Source organism: Bradysia coprophila, unplaced genomic scaffold, assembly GCF_014529535.1.
Source record: "Bradysia coprophila strain Holo2 unplaced genomic scaffold, BU_Bcop_v1 contig_78, whole genome shotgun sequence".
Lineage (NCBI taxonomy): Eukaryota > Metazoa > Arthropoda > Insecta > Diptera > Sciaridae > Bradysia > Bradysia coprophila.
In genome coordinates this window covers 5750-17018 of record NW_023504008.1, presented here as the reverse complement: position 1 = coordinate 17018, position 11269 = coordinate 5750, and the positions used below count along the sequence as shown (strand labels likewise).

General features: G+C 41.0%; 3 protein-coding genes across 3 annotated transcripts; 2 read left to right on the top strand and 1 right to left on the bottom strand.

The window, feature by feature from the left end:
• Positions 1-396: 396 nt before the first annotated feature.
• On the top strand, positions 397-1602 carry LOC119084557. Its single transcript, XM_037194573.1, has 4 exons — positions 397-758; positions 816-930; positions 990-1343; positions 1407-1602. The coding sequence occupies exons 1-4, from the start codon at positions 513-515 to the stop codon at positions 1535-1537; spliced, it is 846 nt and encodes a 281-aa protein (XP_037050468.1). The 5' UTR covers positions 397-512; the 3' UTR covers positions 1538-1602.
• A 599-nt stretch (positions 1603-2201) lies between these two features.
• LOC119084555 (uncharacterized protein F23B12.7-like) lies at positions 2202-3824 on the top strand. The gene is made up of 5 exons (XM_037194570.1): positions 2202-2603; positions 2664-2982; positions 3046-3222; positions 3306-3541; positions 3610-3824. The coding sequence occupies exons 1-5, from the start codon at positions 2411-2413 to the stop codon at positions 3690-3692; spliced, it is 1008 nt and encodes a 335-aa protein (XP_037050465.1). The 5' UTR covers positions 2202-2410; the 3' UTR covers positions 3693-3824.
• Positions 3825-3834: 10 nt separating this feature from the next.
• Positions 3835-10904, bottom strand: LOC119084556 (iodotyrosine deiodinase 1-like). The gene is made up of 4 exons (XM_037194571.1): positions 10524-10904; positions 4664-4783; positions 4378-4605; positions 3835-4314 (listed from the first exon to the last, which is right to left on the bottom strand). Exons 1-4 carry the CDS (start codon positions 10786-10788, stop codon positions 4043-4045), a joined length of 885 nt encoding a protein of 294 aa, XP_037050466.1. The 5' UTR covers positions 10789-10904; the 3' UTR covers positions 3835-4042.
• Positions 10905-11269: the final 365 nt, after the last annotated feature.

Below are 11269 nucleotides of genomic sequence, written 5' to 3'. Positions count from 1 at the left end.
CTCCGACTTGTATGGACTGGCCATACCTACTTATCTACTTTCATTGCAAAAACAAATAGTAATATAACCTTTTCTTTCAGAACAACATTTTCCTACATTCTTGGAGGGATAACCTCGGTTGGCCTGTATAGTTATCGGTATAGGCGCTTCAACTTTTCTTAGTACTTCATTTTTTCTGCTCTATTTTCTGGTGAAAATGCTTCACTCTGGTAAAATGTCACAAAAAGATAGATCGCTGACATTACTAATTTCATGACGAAATGTACAGAAATATATTATATTTGAGCTTCAGTCTCAGCAATGAAAGTAAATGGATCTACTTATCTACTTTCACTGAGTCTCAGAACAGCATTCTGTATGAGAATTAAAACCAAGGTAAATAGGACATGGACAACCCTTCTACCTGTCATTGCTGTATCTTCAAACGCACTAATATTTTGACATTGACAGCCGTCTGTATAACCTCAACATTTAGACACATGGTGTTTTGTTTATACATTTTGTAAGCGAAAATGAATCAAAATATCGTGAAGCAAAAGCGAAATAATTCGCAAAAATCGTCGAACACTAACCATAAAGTGTTTGGCAATAGCAAAGTGAAAATTAGCTCCAACAACGTCACGCCGACGAATTCAAAAATCATTTTTGATGACGATGGAAACCAACAGAAGTCCATCAAAAAAAAAGGCACGAAGAGGCAACATTCTTCATTCTCAGCAAACCAAACCGATGATGTTACCAGCCGATGGTACGAAGAAGTAAGTACTGGTGATGATGTACGATAAACAACATTCGTAATTGATTTATCTTCTCAGTATGCTGCGTACAACACCAATGAGGAACTACTTGAAATGAAGGAGCAAGAGGTGAATGAGCTGGCGAGCACGTGTAAAACATGTTTTGAGAACGAGCTGGCAAAAGCACAGAGCAGTAAATATTTGGTTTTGTCAACAATGACCATCGGACGTTAATCAAACTTTCTTTGATAGAAAACCCTACCGACTCTAAATGGTTGGAAATTGCCTTGCACAAGGGAACGTCGAAAGATCGAGCCAATGCTGGTGCATTGCTAGTACAGACCAATCCATTGGCAAATTTGTCGTCGCTGGAGAAATTAATTGGTCTGACGAAAATTTCGAACAAAACGAGTTCCGAAGCGACTGGAATTATTACGGAATTGTTCATTAGCGCCCTACTCAGTCCCGATCGCAAACTTTTGTCAATACCACTACGGGGTGCCGATTGGAAAGAGCTAAAGAAGAACAGCAATATTGAGAAAGGTGTTAAGGATCGCATATTGGCAGCCTGGCATTTCGAAGGCGAACTGAAAGAACAATATTATGGTACGTTGAACAGTCTGCAAGTGAAACGAACTGTGTGGAAATAGCAAAATTATTTTCTTTCAGAATTCCTGAGGAACATGCAGGCGGCTATACAAGGCAACCAGGACAACAGCAAAACCATGCTATTGTTTGTACGGCGAAATTGCTTTGTTATTCTCCAGAAAAAGAGCAAATGTTGCTCTCGATGCTGGTGAACAAACTGGGTGATCCATCAAACGTAGTAGCTTCAAAAGCACTCCATCATCTGACAGAAGTTGCGTATAACATCCTGCCATGTGTGAAGTAATAGCAAAGGAAACGGAAAAATTGTTGTTCCGCAACAACATCACCGAACACGCTCAACATTTTGCATTGTGCTTCCTCGCCCAAATCGCTCCCAGAGGGAACGTCCAACTGTGTACGAAGCTGGTGGATATTTGTTTTTCATTTTTCAAAGTTATGGTGCAGAAAGGAGCTGTTAACAGTAGAACAATGCACGCAATTTTGCGTTGTCTGAAACGTGCCATAGTTGACGCGACTACGGAAGGTTCCGATGGTTCCATTTTAACGAAAGACATCCAAGATACCATGTACCGATTGATTCATTTGGCCGACATTCATATAGCCCTTCAGACGTTCGCGTTACTTCTGCAAATCATGGCTGTCAAGTCCGGAAAGTACGATCGTTATTACAATGCGCTGTACAAGAAAATGCTGGACATAAATTTGGTTAACGTTGGTCCCAAAGCAGCTGCACAGTTCCTGCATATTTTCCATCGGTCAACATATATGGATGCTAATGTGCCGAGAGCGCAGGCCTTTATCAAACGTTTGTTACAAGTGGCAATGTATTTCCTACGCAAATTTCTTGCGGGATGCCTAATTGTCGTTGATAAGTTGCTGAAGTCAAGACCAGAATTATCGAAGACTGTTGAAGCAACCAAAGAGACCGGTGGAGAAACGACGTGGCCAAAGGCGAACGAGGAATCCGATGATGAAGAGCATTATAAGGATGCTGACGCAGATGAATCAGATGAAAACACTGAGGCAGATGCAGAGAAAATGGATCAGGAAAAAAGTGAGTCGTCATGGCACCACGCAAAGAATCTGGCGAAAATGAAATTGCTGAAAAAGTCACTCAAATTGTTCCAAGCAAATACAATCCTTATCAACGAACCCCTGCATTCGCCGGAGCTGAATTTGTTCTGAAAACGGAGCTACTGAAACTTGCCGACTACTTCCATCCATCGTTGAAAGTCTTTGCTAAGAATCTTATCGATGGTAAGTCGAATTTCTGAACTGGCCACGAGTTCACTGTTGACAGCCACACTCTTATTTCAGAAAAGCCAATTAGTTTCTACGGCGATCCACTCCGAGACTTTTGTCTCACTCAATTCCTCGACCGGTTCGCATTTCGTAATCCGAAGAAACCGTCTGAAGACGTTAAATCGCAATCAATGGTTCATCTTGTGCATAATAAAAATTACACAGCCAGCGGCGGTCGTGGCTTACCAGTGAAAGAACTGACGACATCAAATTGCAGCGAAGATGAGAAGTTCATTCTGGAATATTTACAACAGAAACGAGAAAAACGGGCTGCATTCGCAACTGACGCTGAAGATGATGATGTGGATTCGGTGAACGACGACGAGTTTGATGCGTAAGTTTGCATTGTTGTTTTTGATGCGGGAGGAGGAATTGTCACTTTTGACTTTCATTACAGGTATTTAGATGGACTCGGTGGAAAAGATGATGACTTGGATTTCATGAATGATTTGGGTAACGAATTAAAAGACGACGCAGAGAATAAGAAAGACAAGAAAAAGAAGCAAAAAGTTGACGAGGATAAAGAGGAGGAAAATGATGGTGACTGGGATGATGAGGATGTCGATGATGCGGGGTAAGTTGTGGAACTTACAACGTCCTGCAACCAACCGACTGACCTGGAATAATTTTTCTTTTCATTTAAAATATTTAAAATAGTGACGGAGCAAGCGATATCGAGAATGATGGCACTATTGATGAAGAGAACGATTCCGATGACGATGGTTCAATATCATTGGCTGACGATAGCGACGACGATGCATCCGTTTTCGATGGTGACGAAGACGATGATGAAAACATTTTCGAAGAATCAGATCCGGAAGATGAACCCAAGTCCAAAAAGCTGAAAGGAATGAGTGGCAAGGACTTCCAGAAAACATTGAAAAATACCGACAGTAAGTGAAATAGTGGTTTGGACTGTTACATTTACACACTTCTCTAACTTATCTCTTTGTTTCTGCAGATATGAACTCACTTTTCGCTGCTGCCGAAGATTTTGCTGAATGTTGGAGGACACGGGCAAATCGAAAACGCATGGTACGCTAGGAGATATCTTCAATAAAGATAAATCGTCGGAGAAACAGCTCAACTGGGAGCAGAAACGATTCAAGTCAAACAATTATTCATCCAAAAAGCAAACCAATCGGACATTTGGTGGAAATAAGAAGAAATTTGGAAATAAAAGAAATTTTAATCTGAGAATTTGTCACTGCGCTTTATTGAAACGTTGGGGATGGTAAGTGGACGCGATTAAACTTGTCTCTACCTTTCTTTTAAGCATTGTCAATTGTTTGATGGAAAATCTTTTACTTCATTTGTTTAAACATTTACTGTTTTCATCACTTTTTTGTCATCGTCGTTGACAACAGATTGACTACTATCCGTTCACGAGAAGGTTAATATTTTACTAAAATCTCCTCAAGTGGTTTACGTTTCAAATTCGGCACTTTACAGTCATCAGCTGCGTATCCAACTGGTAATAGAACCAATAACTTCTCGTTCGATGGTCGGTTAAGTAGTTGACGAAGTGCTGGCCCACTGTTCAGCGGGGTCGAAATTAGTGAATTTAAGCCAGCACACTGTAAGGCAGATAGAAGGATACCAGTAGCAATCGAGATGGAAATTTCATTGTAGTAGTGTTGCTGCTTTTGACCATCCGTTCGAACGCCTACGTAATAGAAAAGTCATTGTAATTTGGCTGGCATTACGAAATTGTTAGTTTTGAACGTACCGTACACTTTCTTGAACACTAAGATTAGATACGGTGCATCGGTTAGATATTCTTTGACATGATTCGTCTTCAGTGGCCTCAAATCGGTTGTCCATTTTCGTGACATCCGTTTCGTATAATTTTCCAATTCTTCTTCTTCAATAATGTTGCGAATTTGCTGTTTCAATGTCTGATCCTGGACTACGCAAAACGTCCATGGTTCTGTATGCGCACCACTCGGACCGGTACCTAAACAACTGTTGTTTATACACGCTTCAGGTGTTGATAACCATTTCAATTATCTAACCTGCTGCATGGATACACTTTTCGATGACAGAAATATCAACTTTTCTCGTACTGTACTTGCGGACACTACGACGATCATTAGCAATTTCATAAAATCTAGCCGCACCACCGTCTAATGTAACTGTAGTGGTCGTGAACTGAGTCACTACCCCTACGTAACAAGTGTCGAAATGTCAAATAACATCGCATTCTCTTAGTACGAACTCTCTCGTTATATTCGGTTAACCGACCGTAATATAACTAGAGCGTATGAGTTACGACGAAGATTTTTATTCACTCGACCACCATAGCGTCAGCATCATTTAAACGAGCTCAATAAATTGTAATTAGTAAGTCGAACAGTGGCCTTTCATTTTACGTATTAGATAGGAGTCCGAGACTTCTACATTGGTGACCCCGACGAACACAGAAAGTTAAATTAAATTCATTGAGTGAAATTGATATTGAAAAAGTGAAACAAAAGTAATTTTTTGCTGACGCCGACCGGAGACATTTTCATTTGCAATTTGGCCGTTAACTTCAATAAAACGTGAACTTTGGCTGATCGAACGCTGCGTTCATCATTTGGCCGTTAGTTTTGGCAGAAAGGATTATCCATTCTGATTTAAAGCTAACGTGAGCTAAATCCTGGTTGATCGCGAAATAAAATCATCGTTTGGAGCTATCACGAGAGAAAACAACGTGGTCGAGGTCATTCAGAGCAAAGTGGATGTGACAAGACATAGTATTTGGCTGGCCGTCGATTTTAAGCATTGTGGCGTGTGCTAGCGGAACATTATCACGTCCGTAAAACTGGTCTGCAAGAAGGACGAAATTCATTGGTACAAAAAACTTCTACGGTCAAGGTCGTTGGTAGCAGACCATTGGAAATACCAGGCTTTGTTGGTTGGAAATCTCCACAGGTACAAATCCTGTGGGGATAAAAGGTACGTGACTTAGTCATAAATTCATTGCCACACCGAAATTATATCGTTTGCGTTGAATTGTCGATCGAAAAATCTGGATCTTGGCGCGTAATCTACATTGTTCGAGAAAATACATAATTCCCGTTGGTTTTGGCGCGTCGATTCCTTTGTTCGGTATCCACACTGGTATTCAACAATCAACAGTTACTCAACGTACCCAAGACAATCAACTGATAAAATCATTTCATCAGATTGTTCTCATTTCATTTGCATTATATAACGAAACCCATCAATTTCTAAACTAGCTCAAGGTTAGGCAGCGTTTCGGAATTTAGCTTTTGTTTGATCATCATTTAACGTAGAACATTTTGCTTTCATTTTCGAGATCATTTAATTGATTTTTCTTGGAATTTTAATTTGAGAATATTCCGAAACGACTGAAAGTTTCCAGTCGAGTTTTTCATGTTTGAGTTGATCATTAGTCTTGTTGAACGGACTGGGTGAGTGCGATTTATTTTTTCGATTAATTTTTCGACACTTCGCGGTGTAATTATTAAATATGGTTGACGAAAAGGAGTTACAAGGTGAAAATGGTCCAGAACCACAGCCTGATCAAGGGTTAAAAACTCCAACCGACATTAACGCTCTTATAGTGAAATTGCCAACGTTTTGGGCAAGTAATCCGCGTACTTGGTTTATACAGGCAGAAGCACAATTCTCGTTAGGTAAAATCACATCTGATGTTAGTAAGTACAATTACGTCGTAGCTACGTTGCCTCAAGACATAGCCGAATCGGTATCGGATATTTTAGAGAATCCCCCAGCGAGCGATTTGTATAAGAATTTGAAAGACGAGCTTATTGGTCGTCATTCATTGAGTTTGGAAAGCCGGATAAGGAAGTTAACATCCGATGAAGAGATCGGCGATAAAAAGCCGTCTGAGTTTTTTAGGACCCTTAAGCGTTTAGCAGGCAACTGCGGTACGGTTGGTGATGAGTTGTTGAAAAAGCTGTGGATGGGTAGACTTCCTCAGGCGATCAGTGTAGCTCTTATTCCTCAAAAGGACGATGAGATTGGTAACTTGATGAAATTGGCTGACCAAGTGTGGGAAGCAATAAAAACAGCTAACATCTCTGCTGTGAGTAATCATCCGGCCGGTCCATCTTCAATCTATGATGAGCTAAAAAGCGAAATTAATTCTCTAAAAATGATGATCGAAAAGATTTCGTTTGATAGGTCTCGCAATAGGAACAGAAGTCGTTCTCGAAATTGCTCTAATGAAAGCTCGAACAATCACACTCGTTCAAACAGCAATTATCGCAGAAATCGTTCACGAAGTTCACGGTTCAACCCAAATGGTAGATTCTGCTTTGATCATTTTAAGTTCGGAAAGAGAGCAACGAAGTGTACTAAGCCTTGCGCATTCGTGGATAAATCCCAAGACACGAGTGTTTCAAGAGACCGAGCGAGTAACCCAAACTAAAGAGTCCTGCTGTAGACGCGGCTACCAGTGGGATGTTGTTTAAATCTTGCCGCCTTTTTGTTAGGGATAATAAGAATAAATTGCTGTTTTTAATTGATACCGGAGCTGACGTAAGTGTCATTCCGAAAAGTTTTGTTAAGTTTTTCAAATTAAACAAAGATTTTCAGCTAACGGCTGCGAACGGTTCGGTGATTAATACGTACGGAAGCAAAGTAGTTGAAGTTGAGTTAGGTTTAAGGAGGAATTATCCTCACGAGTTTATCCTAGCTGATGTGAACAAACCGATAATAGGAGCAGATTTTCTAGCTAAGCACGGTCTTCTACCGGACTTGAGGAACAAGAAATTGGTCGATCCAGCAACCTCTTTGGTAATAAACGCGATGAGGGCTGATAATTGCTATGAGCCAACTCCTAGGTTGTATTCAATTGCCACAGAATTCGGCGAAATTCTCAAGAAGTATCCGTCATTAGTTGCTCCGCCTAATTTCAATCTGCCAGTCAAGCACAATGTTGTCCACCATATACACACGAAAGGTCCGTTGCCGTATTCCAAGGCACGCAGGCTAAGCCCCGATAAGTTTAAAGTGGCTCAAGTCGAATTCAACTATATGAATGAAGTTGGAATTTGTCGACCTTCGTCGTCACAAGCAGCTTCGGCATTAACTATGCCGCCTAAACCTCGAAGTCCGGACTTCCGTCCATGTGGTGACTATCGAAGGTTAAATGCTATAACGATTCCGGACAGGTATCCTCTGCCACACATTCAAGATTTCAATGCTAAAGTGGCAGGGAGTAAGATTTTTTCCAAAATTGATTTAGTGAGATCTTTTCACAATATTCCAGTGGCACCAGAGGATGTGCATAAGACTGCCATAATCACTCCTTTCGGATTGTTTGAATTCCCTAGGATGCCATTTGGACTGCGTAACGCAGCCCAGACTTTCCAGAGATTTATGAATGAAGTTTGCAAAGGACTAGACTTTGTGTTCGTTTATATTGACGACATTTTGATTTTCAGTAAATCGCCCGAAGAGCATAAAGCTCATTTGGACACACTTTTCGAACGTTTGGCCGAATACGGCTTGTGTATTAAGCCTTCCAAATGTGTACTTGGTGTGAAAGCACTCGAATTTCTTGGTCATTATGTTGACGAAAATGGCATTTTGCCTTCGGCAGAAAGAGTGGAAGCGATTACTAGTTTCCCGGCGCCCGATTCTCTTAAGAAAGCCCAACGTTTCGTTGGAATGATTAATTATTACTTCAGATTTGTGCCAAAATTGGCTGAAATTTTGATTCCACTGCATTCTCATATAGCAGAAATGGAAGGAATGAAGAAAAAGAATCGGAATCGGAAATTAGAGTTCCATTGGCCTGATAGTTGTAATGACGCGTTTAATCAAGCCAAAGAAGCTTTAGCCAATGCGACGATGCTAGTGCACCCGAAGAAGAAAGGGTTAATTATCAGTTTGTTCACAGACGCTTCGGGTAAAGCTGTAGGGTCAGTCTTGCAGCAGTATCACAAAGGTATCTGGCAACCGTTAGGTTTTTTCTCAAAAAGCTTAGTTCGGCGGAAGTGAAATATAGTACTCTAGACCGTGAGCTTTTGGCGATATATTTATCGGTTAAGCACTTCCGCTATTTTTTAGAAGGGAGAGAGTTTATCGTTTACACCGATCATAAGCCACTGACCACGGCTATGACATCGACGGCTGAACGCAGTCCGCGACAGTGTCGCCATTTAGAATTCATTTCTCAGTTCACAACGAATATTCAACACGTCAAAGGAAAGAACAATGTTGTCGCTGATTTTTTGTCACGGATCGATGAACCGGAAGTAGCTTCGTTGAAAACCAGTTTAGAATTGAAAGCACTAATCGAGCTTCAGAAAGGCGACGACGAGATCCAAGAGTTATTAGAAAAGCAAGACGATAAGTCTAAATATTGCTTAAAAGAAGTTGATTTGCCACTTTCCCTAGGCAAGTTATGGTGCGACGTTAGCACGGGCCAAAATCGTCCGTTTGTACCAGAACCGCTTAGGAGAGCTATCTTTGATCAGTTTCATTCACTATCGCACCCTGGAATTCGGGGAACGCGAAAATTAGTTACATCACGGTATTTTTGGCCATGTGTCAACAAGGACGTAAACCACTGGACCAGGTCGTGTATTCCTTGCCAGCGGGCTAAAGTCGTGAGACATGTGAAATCGCCGCTAGGAAAATTCAAGGCTCCTTCTAGTAGGTTTGAGCACATTCATATTGACCTTGTTGGTCCGCTACCCTGTTCTAACGGTTTCACGAGCGTTCTGACTGTCGTAGACAGGTTTACTCGCTGGCCAGAAGCTTATCCTATACATGATCAGACTGCCGAAACGACAGCTAGGTGCCTAGTTAGCCAGTATATTTCGCGGTTTGGCGTGCCATTAGAAATCACGACTGACAGAGGAAAGCAGTTCGAGTCGCAGTTGTTTGCCGAATTGTGTAAGTTGTTAGGCTCAGACAGGATCCGTACAACATCGTATCATCCGCAAGCCAATGGCATGGTAGAGCGTTTTCATAGAAATTTTAAAGATTCGATAATCGCTAGATGTAATACTGTTCATTGGACCGACGAGTTGCCTCTAGTCTTGCTGGGAATAAGAGCTACAGTGAAAGAAGGCTTAGGATGCTCACCAGCTGAGTTAGTATATGGGCAAACTTTGAAGATTCCGGGAGAATTTTTCGTCGATACACCGCTGACCGATCCGCTCGATCATTCTAATTTTGTTGATAGGTTGCGAAAACATATGCGTGCTGTAAAGCCAGTTGAGCCTGCGGTTTCCCGACAAGCTCAAGAGAGCGTTCCCAAGGCGTTAAGTACGTGCAGTCACGTTTTCGTTAGAATTGACAGGGTAAAGCCTAGTCTGCATCCCCGTTACGACGGACCATTTAAAGTTATTAAACGTTTGAGGAAGGGTTACGTTTTGCACGTTAACGGGAAGAACGATACGGTGTCGATAGATCGTTTAAAGCCAGCGTTTGGGATTCTGTCGGTGGCATCGGATAATAAAGTCCTTAAGAAGAAGTCGGTTAGTTTTCGATAGTTTTGGTCGTTGTGGGCTTGTGCTGATAGCTATAAACTAAGTACACGTTCAGACGGGATGTCCTTTCGTAGTTTGTAATTTTTTTTTTGTTTTTCTTGTTTTTTTTTTTGTTGAAAAGGGGAATAATGTAGTGGTCGTGAACTGAGTCACTACCCCTACGTAACAAGTGTCGAAATGTCAAATAACATCGCATTCTCTTAGTACGAACTCTCTCGTTATATTCGGTTAACCGACCGTAATATAACTAGAGCGTATGAGTTACGACGAAGATTTTTATTCACTCGACCACCATAGCGTCAGCATCATTTAAACGAGCTCAATAAATTGTAATTAGTAAGTCGAACAGTGGCCTTTCATTTTACGTATTAGATAGGAGTCCGAGACTTCTACATAACCTTTGCCCCAGGAAATGGTATGTGCTCGTCTTCTTTCAGGAACGGCGCATACTCTTCATAATTAACGGCATTCTCCTCTTGATACTCGCCAATGTATTCGGATTCGGCCAGAGAACTTACATTGTCGTTGGATGGGGTAGCGTTTTTCTGTTCGCTGCCTTTTCGATTTTCTTTCACATAGATGTAAGTCGCAATCAGCAGTACTACTGGAGCTATAAACATCCAATTTTCGAGAATTACCGACCGTTCGTTTAGATACGACATTATCGGTTGAAAGTGTGCTGGCAACTATCTTTCATTAGAGACTTTTGATGGTGATAATTTTATGAACAACAGCAACGGCGTTACGCTCGGATGGTAATTGTTAATTTGAATCAACATTCGTAAGTCTAATCATTTCAAAATCGGCTAATCATCTGTTAGGGACTGCAAGAACAAAAGTTGTGATGACCTATGGTCAATGTGGTTTTATGTAGTAAAATGAATGTTGAAACAAATGACTCAAAAGTGTTTGTATCAAATCCTAGACGATACTTTGAACAACCGAAGTAATAGATTTACTCAATATACCGCAGTACGTTTGCAGTTTCAAAACGGGTAACATTGTGGACGCGTGTTATGTAAAGCAGTCTATCGATAAGCTTTCGAACTTAAATAAGTTCGTGCGGGTCTGTGAAAGAGATTAAGAAATGTGTTAAACGAATAAAAACGAGACCTAATCTTTTTGAAACTTTCAAGGTTGTTC

Excerpts from the sequence above, each read along its gene's own strand:
- LOC119084555 (XM_037194570.1), top strand. The coding sequence starts at position 2,411 with ATGGCACCACGCAAAGAATCTGGCGAAAATGAAATTGCTGAAAAAGTC. Across the intron at positions 2,604-2,663 it reads TGCTAAGAATCTTATCGATG|AAAAGCCAATTAGTTTCTAC; the intron begins GTAAGTCGAATT and ends CTCTTATTTCAG. Across the intron at positions 2,983-3,045 it reads AACGACGACGAGTTTGATGC|GTATTTAGATGGACTCGGTG; the intron begins GTAAGTTTGCAT and ends CTTTCATTACAG.
- LOC119084557 (XM_037194573.1), top strand. The coding sequence starts at position 513 with ATGAATCAAAATATCGTGAAGCAAAAGCGAAATAATTCGCAAAAATCG. Across the intron at positions 931-989 it reads GCTGGCAAAAGCACAGAGCA|AAAACCCTACCGACTCTAAA; the intron begins GTAAATATTTGG and ends TTTCTTTGATAG. Across the intron at positions 1,344-1,406 it reads ACTGAAAGAACAATATTATG|AATTCCTGAGGAACATGCAG; the intron begins GTACGTTGAACA and ends ATTTTCTTTCAG.
- LOC119084556 (XM_037194571.1), bottom strand. The coding sequence starts at position 10,788 with ATGTCGTATCTAAACGAACGGTCGGTAATTCTCGAAAATTGGATGTTT. Across the intron at positions 4,606-4,663 it reads AAAGTGTATCCATGCAGCAG|GTACCGGTCCGAGTGGTGCG; the intron begins GTTAGATAATTG and ends ACAGTTGTTTAG. Across the intron at positions 4,315-4,377 it reads AGTGTTCAAGAAAGTGTACG|GCGTTCGAACGGATGGTCAA; the intron begins GTACGTTCAAAA and ends TCTATTACGTAG.